The sequence below is a fragment of the Silene latifolia genome, chromosome Y (genome assembly GCF_048544455.1).
Source record: "Silene latifolia isolate original U9 population chromosome Y, ASM4854445v1, whole genome shotgun sequence".
NCBI classification, from domain to species: domain Eukaryota; kingdom Viridiplantae; phylum Streptophyta; class Magnoliopsida; order Caryophyllales; family Caryophyllaceae; genus Silene; species Silene latifolia.
This window is the reverse complement of record NC_133538.1, coordinates 358,719,339-358,742,143: the sequence shown is the minus strand read 5'-3', so window position 1 is coordinate 358,742,143 and position 22,805 is coordinate 358,719,339. Positions and strand designations below refer to the sequence as shown.

Sequence of the window (22,805 nt, the reverse complement as noted above, 5' to 3'; positions counted from 1 at the left end):
CTTTAGTAACTTTTGTGTGATCCAAATTTAATTACATGTGGGATAGAGTGGAATAGAGTGTTTTGTGTGGTCCAAAATCATTTTCTTAATTGTTGTGCAAAATAGAAGGGGGACAAAATGAATGAATAGGAGGGAGTAAAAGTTAAGAGGGTTGGTTCGTTGCTCGTAGGCACTCATAGGCTTGTAGCAATGGAAATTTTAATGTTTGTTCGTCGCGATCAATCTCCGTGCATGCCAATATATGGTAACCTTGCAAAGCTCGATGATAAGGGATAAGAGAATTTTAGTATAGTAACAAAATTCAAATTGTATATATACACATCCCTTAAAAAGAATACATGACAAATTTTGTCATACATTACAAACTTTAGCGATTGCCAAAATTAAAGATATCACCACACTATAACTTATTGGGCTGGAATAAATTACAAAGTGACAATGATGTAACCGCATCTTCTCATTCTCCGCCCCGCATTCATCTCCTCAAGTAATCTCCACACCCTAACAACAAAATTATAACGTTAGATGATAAGATTATGAGAACTTAATTATACATAAACAATATATGGAATAATTAACACATAGAATTACACTAATATAAAATTGTGTTCACAGTAAATAAACAAAGGGAAAAAAAAAAGTCTCTAAGAAAGGAAAACCGAAAAAAGAATCTCAAATTTGGAGTTTTGCCTGCTAAAAATCAGTATATATATACTAATAATAGTATGAATCCTATTATAACTTAAACTGATCATAAATAAGGAGTCCCTAATCCTTAATCTGAGTGTTTGATTAAGATAGTAATTGTAGAATACGTAATGTAATGGGAGATAACTATTGAGCATAATACGGAGTTGCATGGATTACGTACTTAATTATACATTAATTTTAAATAGTTGTAGGTAATTCACGAATGTTGGAGACTCTGATATCGCTCGAAAAAAGCTTCCTTTAATAATATAGATAGATACTAGATTTAATGCCCGTGCGATGCACGAGCCTATTTATACGCTATTGTCGTGTATAATGTCGTACCCAGAAAATATTCCACCTTATCTTGTTTGTATATACTCTCCAATATATTTTTCCTAGCTTAATTTATTCTTAATCCGTATCATAAATAAAAGGCGAATTTAACAAAAATAACCCAACCTTTGATAAGTCTTCCAAAAATAACCCGACCTTTTAACTTAAACAATAATAATACAACCTTTGTATTTTTGTCACATAAATATCCCGAAATCCCAATTAAACTAATTTCTACCAAATATTGATAAATGATATTTGTAAAATAGTTTCATAAATCTTTAAAATTATTTTATGATATCATATATAAAAAAAACTCATAACCAAAAAACTGGAAAAATTATAATTTCCTTAGTTTGTCAATGGAAAATTAATTATAAAACAAATATATAATTTTTTGAAAAGAAATAAGATAGATTTTAAATTAGTGGAAATAGTTATGAGAGAAATACTTTTGATTTTTTAAACCGAGGATTTGAGGAAACAAACAATTTTTTAAACATATCATTTATGCTTTTTGGGATTTCGAACAGTAGTATAAAATTTTTTCAATTTTTTTTCCATGCTTAAAATTGTTCTTAAATAAATTTTTCATAATTTTATATAATTACTTATGCAAATATATTGTCAATAAGTTAATGAATAGATTAATATATGATTAAATTATTATTTTTCGATATATAAGTAAAATGTTGGGATATTTCTGTAACACAAAAGCAAACGTTGGATTATTCTTGTTAAAATCAAAAGGTTGGGTTATTTTCGGAATACTTAACAAACGTTGGGTTATTTTTGTTAAATTTGCCTAAATAAAATTAACAAACCTTTAATAACAAACGAACAAACTAAAAGCATAATCGGAGGGGATATAGAATTCGCTCTCATTAAACACATGAGACGGTAAGAGAAATACGGCAATGATGTCAAAGGAATGAGAGAAATATGCAGTTTTTATAGTCTTTTGACTCAGTATTTTATTGTAAATTCTTGCTCTAAGCCTCTAATTACCGTAATTGTATTTGTTGCGTATATTGATTGGCTAACTACTTTAATTGTATTTATTGTATTCCCTCCGTCCCGATCAATTGTTGTCCTTTGGTTTTGGCACAAAGACCAAAGAAAGAAGAATGAGTCAATTACTAAATGTCAGGTGCAACAAATTGAGTGTGAATGATTAAATTGTTCATCAAATTCATTCTTAAAATAGAAAGGACAATAATTACCGGGACACTTCAATATGGAAAAGAATAACAAATAACCGGAATAGAGGGAGTATATTCTTTAAAAAAAAAACCTACTTACATTAATTTATCGAAAAGTACGAAGAATCAAGATGCCTCTTTGGCTCTTTCTAGTGCGTGTATACATGGATATTTTTTTTTTTTTTTTTGACAGTAGTAAAGAAAATGTTCTTACAAAGTACCTACCCGACTTTCGGAGTCGGATTTATTACTACATTATTAGTAAAAGCAAATAAATTACAGATCGGATTGACAACCAATAAAGGCTTCTTAGCGGGACGATCAGAGCTGGCCAATTGAGCGAATAATTCTTTTCTCTTCTTTAACAACTGAGGTTCAGAGGAGTACCAAGACACACTTACGCCACGAGGACGTAGAAATTTATGGGAGAGAGATCTACTTTTTGAGAAATTAGATAAATTGTGTCTTGGGGTTTCCTCCCCTTTACTTTGATTCCTCTTGGACGTGGTGATTCTCTGTCTCTCGTGCACATGATGAGTAGAGAGGTACCTGCAAAACAGAGGAGTAAAAGGGGCGCCTGATGGCTTCTCAACTGAGAGAATCTTACACTTCTTAGGGAGAGCAGCAAAGACGAAAGGCTGATGGTCATTAAAATCATCCTCAGCTTGGGGGACAAGAGTATCGAGAGGAGGGGAATTGTCACAAACTGAAGATGCGCAAGACGTCACGACCCCAGTAGTGGACGAGCTGAAACTTACGCTAGGAATATCAGGTTCTACCTTGATAACATCGGAGGGGGTAATGTCTTCCTTCATTGCCCCCATCATCTTAGAATTTCCCTTTTTAGAACCTCTCCTTTTTTTCTTCTTCCTCTTCTTCTTCTTCTTCTGGTAACATTGTTCCTTTATAGAGTCTAACTCCTTAGGAGTCTCATCCTTAAGGATTCGAATTGTTAAAGTTGACAAATCACGTTTACGGTAAAAACTCACCGTTTTCCCTTCCAGCAACTTTTGATAAGAATTTGCTGGGATCCTTAAAGTGGAGCTACCACCTCCCTTTTTGGAGAACTGAAGAACTGATTTATTAGCACAAATACTTTGAACCTCCGTCTCTTCCATACTCACACTCTCATTATCCCTTATACTCACATCACTTTGTTCTTCCATCACCTCCGTAACCACGCTCTCACCACTATCATTTATACCCACATCAGACGCCGAAACATGAACAGACTTCTTGTTGTTCTTCTCCACGCAATCTTCATTAGCAACCTCCAGCACTCTTTTCCCATTTTCCTTTATGAGAAGGTGACCTTTTACCACCTCTAATTCCCTTAACACATCCTTATTACTTGGTTCCACCATTAAGGCCTGAACCAAATCCAATTCAGCTTTCGAAAACCTTTTCAACTTCATATAAGCAACCGCCCTACGAAAAAGTGTCTTAACATTACGAGGGAATGTGTTCAAAATTGATGGGGCATATTCTGCACCCGCTGACCAGTCAACATATTGAGCAAGGTCAAAGATATCCACAGCAATTCAACGGCTTAGACAGCCTAACCGACGAGGCCTGTCGGCCTGTCAGATGGGTCCCGGCCGGGGCAACCGGCCAGCCGGGGCACACATCCGCGAACTCATATCCAAGACCCCTCGGCGGTGAGTCAACAGGGCCCGTCGGCCTGCCATGGGTCCCTCGGTCGAGGGTAGATCAGTCTTTCCACCCGCTAGCCACTTGGCCACTTGGCCACTACGTGACAAAAGGTGAAAGTCTATAAATACTCCTCTACTCTCATTGAGTAAAGGATCCACAATTTAACCTAAGAATCATTATTCATCTGGTAATATCTTCCTTATCTCTCTACAATATTTATTTCACCAAGTAACAACAACTTATCTTTCTAAGTTTACTGACTTGAGCGTCGGAGTGAGTTCGCTCGGCCCAAAGCCGAGCCCTCAGTTTGCTCATTGTTTCAGGAGACCGCAAGGAGGAGTTAACAAAAGACGTCATTCTACAAGCACGGGTGGTGACAAATAACTGCTCTGGAATTACACCCGGAACAATTGGCGCCGTCTGTGGGAGGATGGCGGCTCTAGCCCGTTTCATCTCTCGGTCAGCCGACAAGAGCACCCCATTCTTCAAGGTGTTGAAGGGGAATAGAGACTTCGGGCTGGGGGAGGAGCGAGCACGCTTTCAAACAACCGAAAGCTCATCTTCGACTCTCCCAACCCCGTCCTGTGCCGATGTCGGGGGAAACACTATATCTCAGACATAGCAAGAATTACCTCGGCCACGGTCGGTCGTGATCGTCGAGAAGAGGACAAGCAACAAAGACCCAATCTACTTTGTCACCATACATTGTTGCCCGCCGAGAGAAATTACCCGCTGATTGAAAAAGCAGCCTTTCTTTGCCGTCGTCGCCGCAAGGAAACCGAAACCCTACTTCGACGCACATCCCGTGACGGTCCTAACCGACCAGCCGTTGGAAAAAGCATTGGAAAAATTTGAGCAATCCGGCAGACTCATCAAATGGGCAAGAGAGCTATCCGCTTCGGCATTCAGACAAGCCGAGGCCCTCAATAAAGGGACAGCACCGGCAGATTTCCGGCCGAATGCACATACCAAGAAGAGCAAAACCCCGGAGTATGGGAGGTATACACCGACGGGTCCTCCACGACGAACACTCAGAGCCGATACTTATCATCAGCCCAAACGGGGACGAGTTCGAGTACGCCTTGAAATTTACCTTCTCGGCCTCAAACAACGAATCCGAATACGAGGCGGTGATAACCGGAGTCGAGCTAGCTAGGGCCGCAGGGGCGGAGCACATCATTTTGAAAACAGATTCACTTTTGGTGGCTAATCAAATCAGAGGAGAGTACGAGACTCGAGACGACGGAATGGTAAGATACCTGGAAAGGGTAAAAGCGACACCTCAAAGTTGAAATCTTTTCGATACAATGCATTCCTGTGTCCGAGAACAACCGAGCCGACGCTCTCTCAAAACTCGCCAGCTCAACCATCAAGAATGTCAGTCGAACCGTGCTGGTGGACATCAGGAATGCCAAGAGCATTACTGAGGCCGTCGGCATGGTGGGTAACATAGAGACCGAGACAACGTGGATGACTCCGATAATGAAATACAAGTTGACAAATAAAGAGGATCGCAGCAAGGTACTTGGTGTTTGAAGGGGAATTGTACAGGAGGTCCGTGACGAGGCCACTCTTAAAGTGCGTCGGTCCAGCCGACGCGGAGCTAATACTGACAGAGATCCACGAAGGCATCTGCGGCCATCACATGGGGGCAAGAACACTAGCCCACAAAGCTCTCCGAGCCGGCTATTTCTGGCCCACCATGCTTGCGGATTCCAGAGCCAAGACCAAAAAATGCAACAACTGTCAAATGCATGCTCCGGTGATACATGCGCCATCCCGAGACCTGCAGCCGGTGCTTAATCCCCTTCCTTTCGCACAGTGGGGGATGGATCTACTAGGGCCATTTCCAACGGCATCCGGCGGAAGAAAGTTCTTGATTGTCGCCGTTGACTACTTCACCAAATGGGTTGAAGCTGTAGCAGTACCTGCAAAGACAACGGCAGCCGTAAGAAAGGTAATCTGGGAAAATGTCATAACTCGTTTTGGGTTACCCCAAGTCATGGTATTCGACCACGGCCGAGAGTTTTGGAGTGACACAATAATGAGCTGGCTGGAAGAGCTCGGTATCAAATTTGCATACTCCTCCGTCTGTCACCCACAAAGCAACGGACAAAGTGAGGCGGCCAATAAAACAATCCTCAATGGTTTGAAGAAGACAGTTGAAGACCTAAAGGGAAGATGGGCCGATGAACTACCCGGCGTCCTATGGTCCCTGCGAACCACGGAGAAAGAAGCAACGGGGTACAGCCCGTTCCACTTAGTCTACGGTCCGGCGCCCCGCCAATTGAAGCAACGGTGCCGACATTCAGAACGGCCACCTTTAACCCGGTTGAAAATGAGGAAGGCTTAAGAACCTCCCTAGACCTAGTTGAAGAAAGCCGAAATACAGCACGCCTCAACTTGGCGGTGTACCAAAACCGAATGAGAAGAGCTTACAACCGAAGAGTCCACAAAAGGGACTTGAAAGTAGGGGATCTAGTCCTAAGAAAGTCGGCCGCCACCAACAAGGGAAACATTCATGGTAAACTAACGGCCAACTGGGAGGGTCCCTACAAAGTGGTTGAAGAAATGAGGCCGGGTACATACCGGCTGACCGACATGGAGGGTATGCCTCTGATGAGCCATTGGAACACTGACAATCTCAGGAAATACTTTGTGTAGCGGCGGAGGTGTCCAAAACAATTGTTGGCACCCCAACGCATGTTTACATCTAATGAAGAATCACCCAATTTTTCCATCAAAGTGTTTATCCCCTCCGCGGTCATATCGTGGTAGACGCCCTGGCCCAAGCCGGCAATCACCCCAAGAATCTTTGTTGCGCCAGTAACCCCTAGTCGCCTCGGCCCGCCGAAGGCCTGGCAGGGGACACAACGGTCGACACGCCAACTTACGCTGTCGCGTCGTAACCCCTAGTCGCCTCGGCCCGCCGAAGGCCTGGCAGGGGACACAACGGTCGACACGCCAACTTACTCTGTCGCGTCGTAACCCCTAGTCGCCTCGGTCCACCGAAGGCCAGGCAGGGGACACAACGATCGATAAGCCAACTTACGCTGTCGCGTCGTAACCCCTAGTCGCCTCGGCCCGCCGAAGGCCTGGCAGGGGACACAACGATCGATACGCTAACATGTTCACAACGGCGGTTGGGAAGCGCAAATCCGACGCCTCGGTCAGACCGAGAGTGAAAGAGGAAGCGACCAACACGCTAACATGTTCAAGAAAAAGACGTTAAACGCAGTTGAGATACGCGTTCTAGCTGCCTCGGCTAAGCTGAAGGTAAAAATAAAAAGCGCTCAATTAATAACGCAAGAAGACAAGAAAAGACCTCGGCCAAGCCAGAGGCAAAACAAGCAAACTTTCATTAATGACAACAGATTACAAGCGAGAAGAATGCAGACGACGGCCGTCCCCATAGGGATAAGCCAAAACGCAACCTACCAAAGTCTTACATAAACAAGGAAAAGAAAAGCAAAAGATTACAGACATGATATTTGAAGCGCCAAAAGATGGCAGGGAGGAAAGGCTCAGTAGTTGGCCCCGAACGCTAAAGCTATCCGAGACGCCGGGTGAGTCTGGTGACGACCGCCCGTCTCCCTACGCTTGATGCTGCCCACCATCGACAGCAGCAGCGTCAACTTCGGTGGCCGGCCCAGAGGAAAGCTTGTCATCTCCACATGCCTTCAGCCTTTCAGCCTCCTCTTCGGCCTCCTTCACCTTTGCATCATAAGCCGCCTTGGCCTCGGCTATCTGAGCCGCCTTCGCCGCCTCCTCTTTTTCCGCAACCGCCTTTTCCGCGGCATCGGCCATCTCATCCAGAAGCTGTTCAAATTTCTCCCACTGGAAGGAGTCTTCAGGAATGAGCCTCTTGATTGCCTCCCTGGTCGCTTCCTCGGCCTGATCCCGGAATTGAGCGCACAAGTCAGGGAGGACCTTATCTTGAAGCACCTCAATATCTTTCTCCCTTTGGGCAAGAACAGCCCTAGTGTCCGCAAGTGCCTCCGACTGAGCCTCATACATCCCCCTCCATTCTTCCCTTTTGGCAACAACGGCGTCGTAGCCACCCTTATACCTGTCCCGCTCCTCCAAAGAATGGGGCGGAGGTGGCATCAGCAGCCTCGACTTTGGCCCTCTCGGCCAGTAGCTGCTTCTCAGCTTCCTCCGCATGCTTCCGAGCAGCTAGGAGGTCAAGCTTAGCCTTCCCGGCTTCCCCCTTCGCCGCGGAGAGATCAAGCTTAAGCCGTTGGATCAGTGGCCCAGCCTGGGCCATGGCCTGTTCTTGCTCCATAATGTAGGAGCGCCGCGATTGAGTCCACTTCGCCAGCCTCTTGGATATTTTTGCACCCTCTGCCACAAGCTCGGCGGGGGGAACCTTCTGGAGTGCGGAGTCAACGGTGACATTCCTATCACCCGCCTTCTCAGGCTGCTTGTCTAATTGTCGATCAGTAAGAACGGCGGCTGCCGACGGCGGATCTACAAAAAATTTACACAGCGCATCCATGTCAACATTCATTGACACATCAGAGAGTCTGTCATCGGGAATGCATAATGAACCAGCTAAGTCTGAACCACAGGTTAGGTCCGTACCAGTCTGGACCTTCTTAGTTGGAGGACCGGGTGAATCACTCTTTTCCGAGGCAGCGGCAGAAGCCGGCAGTGACTCTTTTCTCTTTTTTGGAGGAGGAGGGCCCTTCGCAACGGTCACCATCTCCTCGGAGACATCGACGACCTCCACATGCTCCTTCTGGACCGTTGGGGTTGAAGAGGGAGTTGGGATCGACAACGTCGTCGACCTGGACCTTGCCTTTGATGTTCTCTTCGGCACGCCCCCGAGAACCCGTGCTTGAGCCGCCGCCTGATCCAGCGCCTTCAGCTGCTTGTCCATAAGTTCGTTGGGAGCCAATCTACGATCACGCGCGTCAGCCTGAGGGTGCCGCTCAACGACGTTCCCGTCCTTATCAAGCCCTAACCTCTTCAAGGTCTCCTCAGACAGATCCTGGCCAAACCGGTCTGCAAGAAACCAGACAAGAGTTACATAAAAGAAGTAAAACAAAGCTCTAAAAACAGGAGCGTAATAGGCAAAGATGGGCCTCACACCGACCCTACTCACCCTGGTTGAGGGCCGGTATGAGGCCGACGCGGCAAAGCAGCTCATCCTGAAGAATAATCTGAGTCGGGGGCACCCATCCCTTCTCAGCATCAAACAACGATCGCTCGCTCCTCGTCGGCACCAAGAGGAGCCCGCCGGCATCCATCTTGTGCTTACTCGGGAGACCCATTTTTCACGCTTCCTCTTACTCTCGCACCGTAAGTTGACTTGGTCTTTGGAAGGACGGGGCAGCGGATAGTCATCCAAGCACTTCGACATACACCCACCGCCCCTTCCAGTCCTTGCAGGAAGAAAGCTTATCAACAGAGAGGACGCCCGGCTCCATCTACACGATGTACCACCCCACCTTACCGGGGGTCGATGCCCGAAGATGATGAAGCCGGCGGAATAAGTTAACTGTAGGTACCTCCCCCTTGAAAAGACAGAGCCACACGAAGCCAACTATCGTCCTAATGGCCAACGGATGCAGTTGAGCCACGGCAACGTTCATAGCTTTGATGATGGCCGTGACGTATTTATTCAAAGGAAACCGGAGGCCATACTCCAGATGCCTGATATATACGCCGATATGACCCGGAGGAGGGCAACAGACCGCCCGACCCTTCCCAGGGATAACAATTTTGTACCCCTCACCGAAGTAGAAATGACCCTCGAAAAGAGTTCCACCGGAACAACTGGCAAATTTATTGGTCCAGGCACGGTCAGGACCAGTCATGCACGCCTCGCCGTGGTCCAGGATATGCGGCCTCTCTTCACCAGAAGGGATCCCTTCCTCACAGTCATCATCAACATCATCATCCTCCCCACCCTCCGGAGCTTTTGGATCGACTTCAAGAGACGAAGACCTAGGGCCCCCAAACCTTATCGGGATGGCGTTTAGTATCTCCTCCTCATCAAGACGCGACGGGAACCCCGGCGCAGCTTACTAGGTCCAAGACCAGCAGAAGACATGTTACAACAAAACTTACGAGTTAAAAAGAGAATTTATTTGTTTACCTTGAAGAAAAATGCCACGCCGGAGTAATGATTCTGAAAGCTAGAGAGAGGTTTCGTCACAAGGGCTAGAAAGAAGAAAAATTTTGAGACAATGAAATTGGTGGCCAATTTCAGGGACTAAGTACCCTATTTATAGAGGAAAGCCCATGAAGAGGGACCAATCAGGGCACAACCCATGAAACGTCAGCCAATCAACAAACAGACACGTGTCGAACATGCAACCACGGAATGTCAATCGTTGCAACAGTTGAATGTCAATCAATGAAACAGTGACCAAGCGTCTTCAACACGCCCCTTCATATCTCTCTGCCTGTTCATCTTCCTCAACAAATTCCTAAGTATCCGTTTCTCCGCCGGCCACATGATCAACCAAGCCAGAAAGCACCGGCCAGGGGGCAATCAGAAACAACCGGCACTCTCAACCCTGGTCTCAGCCAGCGTCATTGCCTTTTCCACATCGGATGTCCATTACACAACCATGTGGAGGGGGGATATGGTACGGCCTAAGCAGAGCCACGCCGAGGTAGAAGAAGCCGGGGCAGAAAATTTCGTCTTACGCAGAATATACGCTCAACGTACATCGGAGCCCATACCACGGCATAGACTACGCTGGGGGCAAATTGATGGGGCATATTCTGCACCCGCTGACCAGTCAACATATTGAGCAAGGTCAAAGATATCCACAGCAATTCAACGGCTTAGACAACCTAACCGACGAGGCCTGTCGGCCTGTCGGATGGGTCCGGCCGGGGCAACCGGCCAGCCGGGGCACACATCCGCGAACTCATATCCAAGACCCCTCGGCGGTGAGTCAACAGGCCCGTCGGCTGCCATGGGTCCCTCGGTCGAGGGTAGATCAGTCTTTCCACCTGCTAGCCACTTGGCCACTTGGCCACTACGTGACAAAAGGTGAAAGTCTATAAATACTCCTCTACTCTCATTGAGTAAAGGATCCACAATTTAACCTAAGAATCACTATTCATCTGGTAATATCTTCCTTATCTCTCTACAATATTTATTTCACCAAGTAACAACAACTTATCTTTCTAAGTTTACTGACTTGAGCGTCGGAGTGAGTTCGCTCGGCCCAAAGCCGAGCCCTCAGTTTGCTCATTGTTTCAGGAGACCGCAAGGAGGAGTTAACAAAAGACGTCATTCTACAAGCACTGGTGGTGACAAATAACTGCTCTGGAATTACACCCGGAACAAAAATCATGGAGCATAAACCCGAGGCAGCTCTGTATTCCTCAAATTTCAGGGCACATGCAGCCATATTAGACATAAGAGAAACTGCAAGGTCAGATATCGACTGAATATCTTCACCTCCAATATCTCCCAAGCTCAGACTAAGTAATTTACAAGCTTCATCGTAACACTCCGCGGCACTGTCAAACTCATTTTGCCTAAAAAGACCGTTCCCCTTATCTTTAAGCTCCTTCACCTCAGCCAAAATTAACGGAGCTGACCCCTGCAATTTCATAAAGTAGCCTAACATCATATCCCCATTATTTTCCATAAACCCATCGCTGACATGGGCACTAGCAAAAGCTTCAAGAAACTTTTGATAGACGTTAGCGGAAGACATAGATACACAATTCCTAAGAAGGATACAACACAACACACCACAACACTGAAACGACTCAGAAAACCCGAAAAAGGAATAAACCCCTCGACGGAGAACAAAACCCAGCAACTCCAAACTAAAACAGCCAGACAATAGAAGCAACACCAATCGATTTTACCCAGACAATAGAAGCAACAATAGAATAAAACCCAGCAACTCCAAACTAAACACCCAGACAAAAACTCCAAACTAACACCCACCCACCACCGTAGTTTACTCGAAGAGCAATCAGGATACCAATCGATTCATGGCAAAAACGAAAAGACAATGATCGGAGCAGAAGTTGAACGAAAATAAACAAGGACAAGTCAATCAATACCTGAATCGATTTTGAGAACTTGATCAAAATCGAGAAAACCACATGAAGTAGATGGTCAGCACGAAAAAAGAATGCGAAAACGGATCAGGAATAGAAGGGGTTGAAGCAGCCTCGCCGGCGACCTAAAGAGGAGACTGGAGAAGTCGCCAGCGAGGAAAAATCGATTTGGGGATTTTTTTTGTTTTTAGGGGTTTTTTTGTCTTTCTCTCTCCTCGCGCTGCTTGAGGCTAGGATAGTTGGATACCTTGCAACAACAATTTTCTTGTACTTAAAAATTGTAGCAAGGATGAAAAAACTAAATCATCACAACGTCATGACACTCATAATGCAAATTGTCTTGTAACCCGGAAATAGAGAATGCACAACCACTTTTCTTCTACTCCCTCATGCAAGTGTAAACAATTTACTGGAACAACTCCCTCTTTTATATAAGTGTAAACTATTAACTGAAATAATAGGAGTATAATTGAACACTTTCTTTACTTTTTCTTCTCTAGAGGTAAAAATTTAACACTTTTCTTATTAGGGCAACACATGAAATTTGACAATTTTTTAGATATATGCATTAATTGCATTGATTTATGTGTAATTTACTCTCTAATTTCTAAACTAATATCATTTCCCATTTTTTTATTATGGAGTAGTAGTTAAGTACTCATATTAATAACCTACCTAATTAATACTTCTAATGAAGAGTAAAGACATATAGGGCTTGTTTGGTTGCCAAAATCATGGGAAGTAGAACAACCCACATTAATCTACTTCCTCCATTATGTGGGAAGTCACTCACCAAGCCCCCCCTTGGTCATTGGAACTTCTCACATGAATTAACTTTCCACATGCAAACTAAACACTTTTTGGGAATTCACATGAATTGGAAATTCATGTGAACTTGAAGTTCCCGAGAACTTTAATTCCCTTATGTCAACCAAACAAGTCCATAGATTTCAATTTTATTTTTTATAGGCATTGTATCATTTAAATTTAAAACAACTTTCTTTAACAAATAGATATTAGTCCATCTGTGTGATTTAATATAGTTGCACTTGTGGAGGGTCTGGAGGGGTAACTAATTGGAATTTCCTATTGGCCTATATTCTTAATAAAATTATATTCTTAATAAAATTATCTTGAAAAGCTACACTTATACAAGTTTTTAATTAAGGTTCACGAAAGTTGCAAAATGGAAGAAAAAACAAACTTCAATGAATAGATGATAGTTTGAATCATCATCGATTTATTTTTCTAATACTTATCAAGATGCAAACACCAAATATAGTGTTACCCAAGTAAAAACAAACCGAAATAAGTAAGCAAATAAATAAATCAACAAAAAGCTTGAAGAGATAATACTCCTTTTGTTTAGGACTTTTCACGTTTCGAGACACTCAATACTGTTTTCAATATATCTCAAAATTTATGATTAAATATTTATATAAGAGAAAATATAATCATGTGGAATTTTGTTTGATTTATCATCGTAAATATTTTATAAATACAAATTTATAAATTTTTAATGATGTGGAACTAAAAATATCCACGTTGCAAAACACGTCTTGAGTAATAAAGCTAATTTACGTATATATACTCTCCCTTCCTTACGCGAGCTGTCCAAGTTAATATTTTCCATCAAAAGCCCAACAGCTTATACAGCATAAGCCCAATTGTTTGTTTGTAGAGTGAACTCTTGTATGATTTTGGATGATTTGAACTTGCTTAAATGTCTTCCCGTCCTTCTGTTCCTTGGCTAGTTAACTCGTCGACACTTATATTAGTATAAAAATGTCTCCTTCCTGTAAATAATCAACAAAATTGTAGTAAATTGCAGAGGAAGGAAATATATACGAAATATACTAAAAGTGCAAAAATTATTACGGGGAATAAGTATATAAAATATAGGTAAATTATGCACTTATCATCATTCAAGAACCAACGCAATTAATCAATGCTTTTTTTTATATACAAAAAATTTTCTACTGAAATTTCGTCATCACCTCCCCATAAAATTGACAATCCGATTACCAACTGGAAGAAGAAATCCAACCAACCACTACTACATCACATGTAAAACAAGATTACATTTCATTACGTTACAAATACAATCAATTGTATAAATAATCCCACAGTTTAAAACAATACGCCAATAAGCTGCTTAGAACAATAAGCTGCTGAACCTTCAAATTCTGCCTCTTTAACATCTTTCTTATTACTTCCCCTGTCGAAAAAATCCAAAACCCTTGTAAAAAAATCAAATAATTATATAATTACAAAAAAAAGTTACAATCCACAATTATAGAATATTATCAAATAGATGAATGAAGTTAACCCCCAACAGAAAACTTGCAAATTAATGATTAGAGACACTACTGGGAGAGGGTAAAAAACTGTGAAGGATTAAATATAAGTACCTCATTATTGGCATTATCAGAATCTTCATTAAAGCTACCTTCATCGGAACTATAATCGTTGGAGTTAAGATCACTTGAGCTAAAACCATTGTTATTACTCGGCTTTTTTTTAGATTGAGCTTGGTGATAGAGTTTCCCAAACTTAGCGTTTTCCTCTCATCATCAGACCATCCGGGAAAGTTTCAAGGTAGGACAAGTGTATGGTCCGAGTGGTGCTACACCATATGGACATAAGATTAAATGAGTTCAAAGTTATAGCCAAAAGTTTTTAAAATGAGCTATAAAAATCAATATCTTGTATGCGACGATTGTGCTTGTAAAGAAATGACGATTGTGCTTGTAAAGAAATAGCGGGACAGAAGAATTTGCACATGGAGTAGACAGTTATTCAAGGCATAGAACCGCACATTTCTGGCAATTTTATGCCTTCAACAATTCTGTCGTACAAATAAGACCCTCACAAACACGTTTTTGAGTAAAACGAAAATCAAGACATTAAATTTTATTCAAGGATGGGTTTACGAAAGATATAACCCTTATGATGCTTCTAATACTATCACAAAACTCACTAAAACAAAGATTTCGTAGCAGTCTAAGTTTGATAATTCATTTCAAAGAATATCCAAAATAAATATATTTGAAGGCTTACAGTCACCAAAAAAACATGGAGTATAACATAATTTCAAAGCATCTAAAGTACTCACTATAGCCACTAGCTTGTCCCTTGTAGAGATGTTCCTTAATGAATGAGTTATTGAACAATCTGTAGCTGCCATTGCAATACAAGTATACAAGTTTCTCAACTAAGCAGAAATATATGAGTAACAACTCACCAATTCCACCATCCTCATACTATCCAACATACAAATGAGCAACATAATTTTTTATAACCAAAGATTTTTAATAAAGTACATCATCATACAAAGCTGAGTGAGAGAGTACTTGGTTTAAAGGCCAACAACGAACTAATATTTCTTCTGAGTGGTGGTTTTTGGTGAAGCAACTTTCCTGCATATGACATAAAGACGAAAAATGCAAACAGAATCATCAAATATACCAAAGGAAATAACAAAACACTGCTGGTATTACTTGACACTCCCGGCTTCGGGAGTTTTCCGGATTAAAGTCAGTTAAAGAAAGGATTCTTGTGAGGCTGTTAGAACCTGTCCCAAACGTAAACAAAAATATTGATTCTTGTCTTCACAGAGGTTCATTACAGCAAAATTCTATCACGGGAAAAGTTCAGAATGTTTTAGATCATTAAGTTTATGATAAATCATAATAAAAAGCATAGTAAAAGGTCAGGGAAGGAAGGATTACCTAAAAGTCCAAATCTTAATAGCAAGCTTTGGAGAAAACCAAACCTACAAAAAATAGCAGACCAATTGGTTATGAAAAACTTCTCAGCAACAAGTTCATCACTTTGTTGGCATATTGAGTACTGAATGTCTACACAACTTTAGAAATAGGCTATTACAGATATGTCTGACATAACCTGGTTTAACACACTGAAGTAAAATGAGAATAACATACACGGGATAAATCGACAAATTGGTGAAACCTACTGGTCATAGACACGGGATAAGTAAAATGAAAACTCACAAATCCATCTTAATTCATTAATACCAATTAGTTAGTAATCAACACAGTTAACATGTTAAACTTGCATAAATAGACAAATTGGTTTACAGACTTTACACTCTACTGGTCACCACTAAGACACAATTAACATGTCTACTCTGGGATGCTCTTTCTAGGCTGGGTTTGGTCTAGATCATTTGAGAGGATTAGTTTTTGTTGAGTCTAGTAGTTAGATAACTATCAGCAACCAGGTTGTCAAGAAAAGTATGAAAGTAGATGAAACTGTCCATACTCAAACAGACTCAAGGCTTTACTGCTAACTTCATCATAATCAGCTTTAGTCATTAGTCCTTTCTCCACAATCTGCAACTTTAGAATGAGTATAGAAAAATAAATGAACAATCCTAATGACAGAGCCAAGGACATAACACCGAATTTACTTGATGAAAAATATTTCATCTTTTCACAAACGTTAAACTGTGACAGCTGGAAGAAAATGTACAATGTTATATGAGCTACTGGGCAACTTTAACCATATTCACAATATAACCATCGAAAAATTGTCTGATTAAGACATTTGATAGGTCACCAAAGTGAGCTAAAAAACAGTTATAGATAACCATTCTAGATGTTAAACATATTAGAACGAAGTAGAAGAAAATTGACATGAAAACGACGAAAGACAAAGTAAATGGCCATCAATTATAGAGATAAGGGTCTGGAATCCTGGATTATACCCACGACAAAGAATAGAAATTATTGGTGGAAAAAGAAAAACTTATTCACTATGAAAACCAAAATAAACATTGATTCCTCTCATGAGTCCCCTTGCCTTTAACATTTCAGTCAGCGTTTTCGAGTATTTAACACAGGTAACAACTAAACAACACAGCCAAATCCCCTTAATCGTCATTAAGAAATGCATAAGTGGCCCAATCACAACTCAAGCTGATAAAGTGTTAAGTAAGCAACTTATCAGTAAGACGAACAAGGACAACCAGTTGATTTAATCTACAATTTTATTTCACAAAACAATTGTCCAAACACTCAATTAACCCAAAAAAAATCGAAAACTTGAACCGAAGCGCTATTATACATTCAATAGACTGAAATAAGGGATGCAAAAGAAAAATAAGAAGATACCAAAAGTTAGGTTTTCCTTTTCCCCGAACATTGACAATAAGGGTAGACTCAGCAAACAACAAGCCAAATAATGGAGATAATAGATCACGGAGAAGCAAACAAAGAAAATAAAGTAGAAAAAAACTTCAATCTAATAAACCTCAAACGAAACAAGACTGAAATGAAGAACATGACCCTACTGGGAAACAGGAAAGTTGCCATTTAGGAGTTAGCAATTGATTTCAGAAACGAAGAACAACCCATCGCATCATCCAAACCACATCCAAAGAGACGGCCTCCTGAGAAGAGCAAAAATTCGACAGGAGATGAAAAGGACTCCAATCGAAGAGGATATGGGAGAAGGAGGTTCTCGCAGGCCACCTATAGGAGAGCTGAGAGGCCGCCGACGAGAAAGGTAAGGATGCGGTGTTTTTTTTTCAATTCTTATACCATACACCCACGTGTATGGTACATCATACTCCTCTTTTATTTTAATTTTTAAAAACTCTATAACTTAAATTTGATAAATTGAAAAATAATAAAATTTGCATCATTATTCATAATTTTTATTCCTCTATAATTAGAGACCGCATTTGATATATTTTGGCATTTATTTTAATTTTACTCGCATATTCACATCATATAATTGGCGTATTCATAACAATGAGATATTCATATTACATAGTCGACATATTCACGTAGATATTCATATCATATAATTGACAAAGTCATGTAAATTAAACATCATGTTGTCAAAATAAAACTCACTTCACCGAATTAATAACGATATTCACGCAATATAATGAACATATTCACAGATACACATACATAACAATAACAAATATATTCACAGAGTTGATCATCAATACCCAAATAGAACATAACTACTATTCACAAAGTATAACTATATATTCACACTAATAAATTATGTATATTCACAAATATTATTTACGTATACGGTACTTATAAATTACATATACATAAAATATAAACCCCATATTCAAAATATATAACATTTGATTATCTTATTTATACTTTGTGAATGTCGGTATCTCCATTTGCAGACTTGCTCAAATCAATTGAGACCATAACAAAGTACATAATCCAATTTAATTTTGCCAAAAAAATATGCAATTTATGAATTTGTGTAGTAATAAACTAACGACAGAGTTTTTCTTATGTATTTTAAAGGGGTTGAAGTTTAATTGAAGTGGTAAGTTGGTAACATACTAATATAGTGGGTAGTTATTTTTGTTATTCTTTATTTATTTATTTTTATTATTTTTTTCTTCAATAACTACCTAAGAGGAGTATCCTACTCCCTACTCTTGGAAGTAGGATATAATTTGGGGGGGGGGGGGGGGGGGATTTGGTTTCTAGAGACCTTTCCTATTGGGGTGGGTTTAATTTTGTTGAAGAGTTGTGATATGGATTTGGTGATGAAAGGATGTAGGAGTGTATATGAGTGTTTAATCGGTTTTTTTTAAATTAAACATTATTTGCATCAGTTTCACGTATAATTGATGCAAAACATAATACCAAATAAATCGGATTAGTAATATAACTGATGTATTTGATCAAATACATCAGTTTGTCCTAGAACCGACGCATTATTTACGTTAGTTTCTTCCAGGAACCGACGCATTAAGCTGACCTATAGGGCGAAATTGCATTCCCGCCAAAAGTGACTACTTTTTGCGTCGGGTTTTTTAGAACCGACGTAATTCAGTTGACGCAATATAGGTTTTTTTTCTACTAGTGGTTCTATTGTGGCTCATATGATTATTCAATAAAGGCGTTGAGGTTTCACATGGAGAAGACATCTACATCATTGAGGACGATCTTTAGGAGTTTTTCGCTAAAAAGGTAACTAGGTGTTTCTCTTTTAATTGTGTTTATGCCAATTGATGTGATCAATATGATTTAATGATTGCTTTGTACGATTAGTACATGTTTGGCGATTTATTTTCATGAATAATATGTTTCTTATGTTTGTACATGGTTTATTGACCTAATTGTGAAGCGTATGTTGTTTATGCGTCGTTATGGTGTCGTGTGCGCAACTAAGGTTCACGAGTGAAACCTTAGAGGCGGCGTGATTCACGGCCATGAGCGTTTCTCAAGGTTATAGCTGAAGTATGTATAACTTTGAAAATATGATTCAAGGTTATGAATGAAGCTAGTACAACCTTGAGCTATGACTCAAGTTATAGCTGAATGAGGTATAACCTTGAAAATATGGATCAAGGTTATAGCTGGAACTAGTATAACTTTGGAGTACGAGTTAAGGTTATAGCTAAAACTAACGTAACTCTGAGATTATGACTCAAGGTTATGGTTGGAGCTAGTATAATCTTGAGCTTTCATGTCAAGGTTGTGGTTGAAGTTAGTATAACCTCAGTATATATGTTAAAGTTATAGTCGAGGTAAATGTAACCTCGCACCCAGAGTTTATGTTATGACCAAAGTTACTACAACCTTGGTTGTTTATATTTGTTTCATATGTTGTGTTGTATTCAGTTATAGTATAGCACGATGTTTGCTTATGTCATTTGGTTACTCTATTCATATGATAAGTACCAGAGTTGGTTACAGTGTTCTATGAGTTGAGTCGTGATGTTGTTCGTGCATTGTTGGTACAGTCGGTTATACTGTGCACTTGTGGTTGGCTGGTTGACTGGTTGTATAGATGACAGTAATATCAGTTATATACTATTGGAATGAACAAACTCTACCCTTCGGGGATTCATATGGTCTATGGTCCGGGGGGCAGCAGAAGTAGTTTGTTATATGCTCTGTTCCCCGAGTGTGGTTTGGTGTACAGTTTTTGTACCAAGAGGTCTGGCCAGGTCTTAGGCATATAGGCAGTGCTTATACGCTATACATAGTGTGGTTGCAGTTCGTTATACGGTCAGTGGATGCAGTTCGTTATACGGTCCATACTGATAATGGAGGCAGTTCGTTATACGCTCCATTAGCTAGAGGCAGTTCGTTATACACTCTAGCGGTTAGAGGCAGTTGGTTATACACTCTAACGACGTTCATTCTATACACTGTGCTTGTAGCTAGAGGCAGTTCGTTATACGCTCTAGTAGTTGGAGGACGTTCGTTATACGCTCCGTTAGTCAAAGGCAGTTCGTTATACGCTATGAGGGTTGTTTGTGATGGGGCATATTCTGCACCCGCTGACCGAGTCAACATATTGAGCAAGGTCAAAGATATCCACAGCAAGTCAACGTATTAGACAGCCTAACCGACAAAGCCTGTCGGCCTGTCACTTGGGTCTCGGCTCGGCAACTAGCCGGCCGAGAGGCATATCCGCGTACTCACATCCAAGTCCCCTCGACATGGAGTCAACCAGGCCAGCCGGCCTGCCATGGGTCCCTCGGCAACTTGGCCACTACGTGACAAAAAGTGAAAGTCTATAAATACTCCTCAATCCTCATTGAGAAAACAATCCAATAATCCATAATTCATCCTAAAACTCACTATTAATCTGGTATAAACTCCCTTATCTCTCTACAATATACTTTGCTAAGTAACACACAACTTAACCTCTTTAAGTTTACTGACTTGAGCGTCGGAGTGAGTACGCTCGGTACCAAGCCGAGCCCTCAGTTTGTTCATCTTAAACAGGAAAGAGCGAAAGGAAGAGACAAGTCAAAGACACCATCCAACAAGCTTGCGTGGTCACAACTCTGCTTCGGAATTACACCCGGAACAATTGGCGCCGTCCGTGGGGAGAGATACTAAAAGCTAGTCACCTCCCTTGCAAAAAAAAAAAAAAAAAAACAAAACAAAACCCACTCAGCAAGCTAAGAAGATGTCAAAACAGCCAGAACTTGTGAGTGTAGAAACTGAATTCTACCAGGACGACACGTTCCCTAATTCTGAGATCGGGCGATCCCCCCACCGGCCGAGTCACCGAGCGGTGAAGTACGGGATGCCAAGAGAGCGAAACACCGCGCCCACCGGCCAAGTCACCGTCATGGGACATGTGGTCGATGCGCCAAACGAAGCTTATTCCGGACCCGATGGGAAGTACGCCGATCACCCCGCCGCAACGACGGTGACGGCAGCGCACCCACAGTGACCAGGGCCCATAAAGTGACCCCGAACAACTTGTCGGGGGCGTACAAGGAGCCATGCATACTAGGACGCGGCGGAGCCGTGCGCGGTGGCGCACCAAAGTCCTTCCCCACTCGCGGGAGGACGGTGTCGCGCGGCAACAACGAGGCCACCCCGAAGAAACGAAGAAAGAAGTCCGACTCTCCAAAGTCGGACAACAAGAAGCCCTTCCCGCCACGGGGAGAGAAGTTTGGACTAGGATTGCGAGGAGCCGATCGCCGCGTGTCATTCAAGACGTGGTCGACGACCCCTCAATGCCTTTGTCCTCGAAGTCCCGGTGCCGACCAAACCGAAGTCGCGCCCCTATCATACAATGGGGATAGCGACCCAACCGACCACGCCGAGGCTTTCGAGTCGTACATGTCGGTATGGGAGCAGCCTGATGAGGTGTGGTGCCGAGTCTTCCCAACGACCCTCCATGGCATGTCTCAGAGTTGGTACAAGGGGCTACCTAATGGCTCGGTGTACTGTTATGCCGATCTAAGGGACAATTTCATAGCCTAATACGCTTGCAATAAGCGAAGGGCCGTGGAGACATCAGATCTCCCGACTATCCGACACGGGGAGGACGAGTCCCTCCGGAGCTACGTCAAGAGATTCGACGCTAAGGTTCAGCAGATTCGTGAGCCGAACACCGAACCGGCGCCTTCGACCGATGAAAGGCTCGCCGAAAGGCGAGTTAAAAAATGAGCTCATCAAGTGCGAGGACCTCAACCTAGACTCACGCCGAAAGATGGCCGACCGAGCCATAAAGGTGGAGGACTATCACAAGACCTGGGTAGGCCACGGTGAAGTGGGCACCCGAGAAAGGAGGAGCCGCGGGACAACGTAGACGAAGGACGCCGTGACATGAATAGGTCACGGCCGAGAGATTTAATAGGAAACGAGAACTCGGCGGGCGCGGGGAGTTCGGGACCATACACCCGAAGCGGTACGGCGGTCTCACCCCCTGGTTAAATCACCGGCCAAGTCTTTGCCCTAAGCAAGAACGAAGGGCGAAATGGGCAAGGCCCCCCAAGGCGAGGGGACGGCGACCTTAGCGGATTCGCAACTACCACGGCCAACCGGCCATAAGACCGACAATCGTCGGCATCGAGGAACGCCATCGAGGAGCCGATCCGAAAAGGGGCCCTCAGCAAGTATGTAGCTGGAGGCTAGGAAACAAGCTCCGACGGGGCGAATAGAAAATCAGTATTCCAGCGCATGGGAGTGATCCAGGTTGTCATCGGAGGAAACGAGAACGGTGGGTCAGCTAATGGGCACAAACGACACCTGAATGAGCTATACCAAGCCATCAACTTTGTGCCCAAAATAGCGACCCCCGCTTCCACCGTCCCCGATATAACCATCGGAAAGAAGGATTACGAAGGAGTCATCGCCCCGCACAGCGACCCGCTCGTAGTCCACCTAGACATAGCCAACCACTTGGTGAAGAGGTGCCTGATTGACACAGGCGCCTACACGAACATCATGTTCAGGGAGTGCTTTCTCAATCTCGGTCTGAAGATTGAAGACCTCAGCCCCTGCACCAACCCTTTGTACAGCTTCTCCGGGGCCGGCCTGGTACCACTGGGGTCAATCAATCGATAGGTGATGTTCGGCCAAGCAGACGCGGCCAAAAATGTTTGGTCAGAGTTCG

The 22,805-nt window shown here is 42.4% G+C and overlaps 1 protein-coding gene across 7 annotated transcripts; it reads right to left on the bottom strand.

Moving 5' to 3' along the window:
• Nucleotides 1–13,826: 13,826 nt before the first annotated feature.
• LOC141627024 (uncharacterized) lies at nt 13,827–17,504 on the bottom strand. Of its 7 annotated transcripts, none has more exons than XM_074440540.1 (7): nt 17,239–17,504; nt 16,209–16,279; nt 15,656–15,699; nt 15,278–15,343; nt 15,040–15,104; nt 14,336–14,550; nt 13,827–14,142 (listed from the first exon to the last, which is right to left on the bottom strand). In XM_074440540.1, the coding sequence occupies exons 2-6, from the start codon at nt 16,259–16,261 to the stop codon at nt 14,518–14,520; spliced, it is 261 nt and encodes an 86-aa protein (XP_074296641.1). In that variant the 5' UTR covers nt 16,262–16,279; nt 17,239–17,504; the 3' UTR covers nt 13,827–14,142; nt 14,336–14,517. The 7 variants fall into 7 exon arrangements, 6 of the variants coding, with proteins under 6 accessions (XP_074296641.1, XP_074296640.1, XP_074296643.1 ...); XM_074440539.1 differs by having other exon boundaries at nt 16,209–16,285; nt 17,239–17,498; XM_074440542.1 differs by having other exon boundaries at nt 17,199–17,310.
• Between the last annotated feature and the right edge of the window lie 5,301 nt (nt 17,505–22,805).

What these genes read in the sequence shown, in the direction of transcription:
- LOC141627024 (XM_074440537.1), bottom strand. Translation starts at nt 16,375, where the DNA reads ATGAAATATTTTTCATCAAGTAAATTCGGTGTTATGTCCTTGGCTCTG. An exon ending in AAAGCCTTGAGTCTGTTTGA is followed by an intron (nt 15,700 to 16,208) that starts GTATGGACAGTT and finishes TATTTTTTGTAG; the next exon opens with GTTTGGTTTTCTCCAAAGCT. An exon ending in GTTGTTGGCCTTTAAACCAA is followed by an intron (nt 15,105 to 15,277) that starts GTACTCTCTCAC and finishes TTGCAATGGCAG; the next exon opens with CTACAGATTGTTCAATAACT.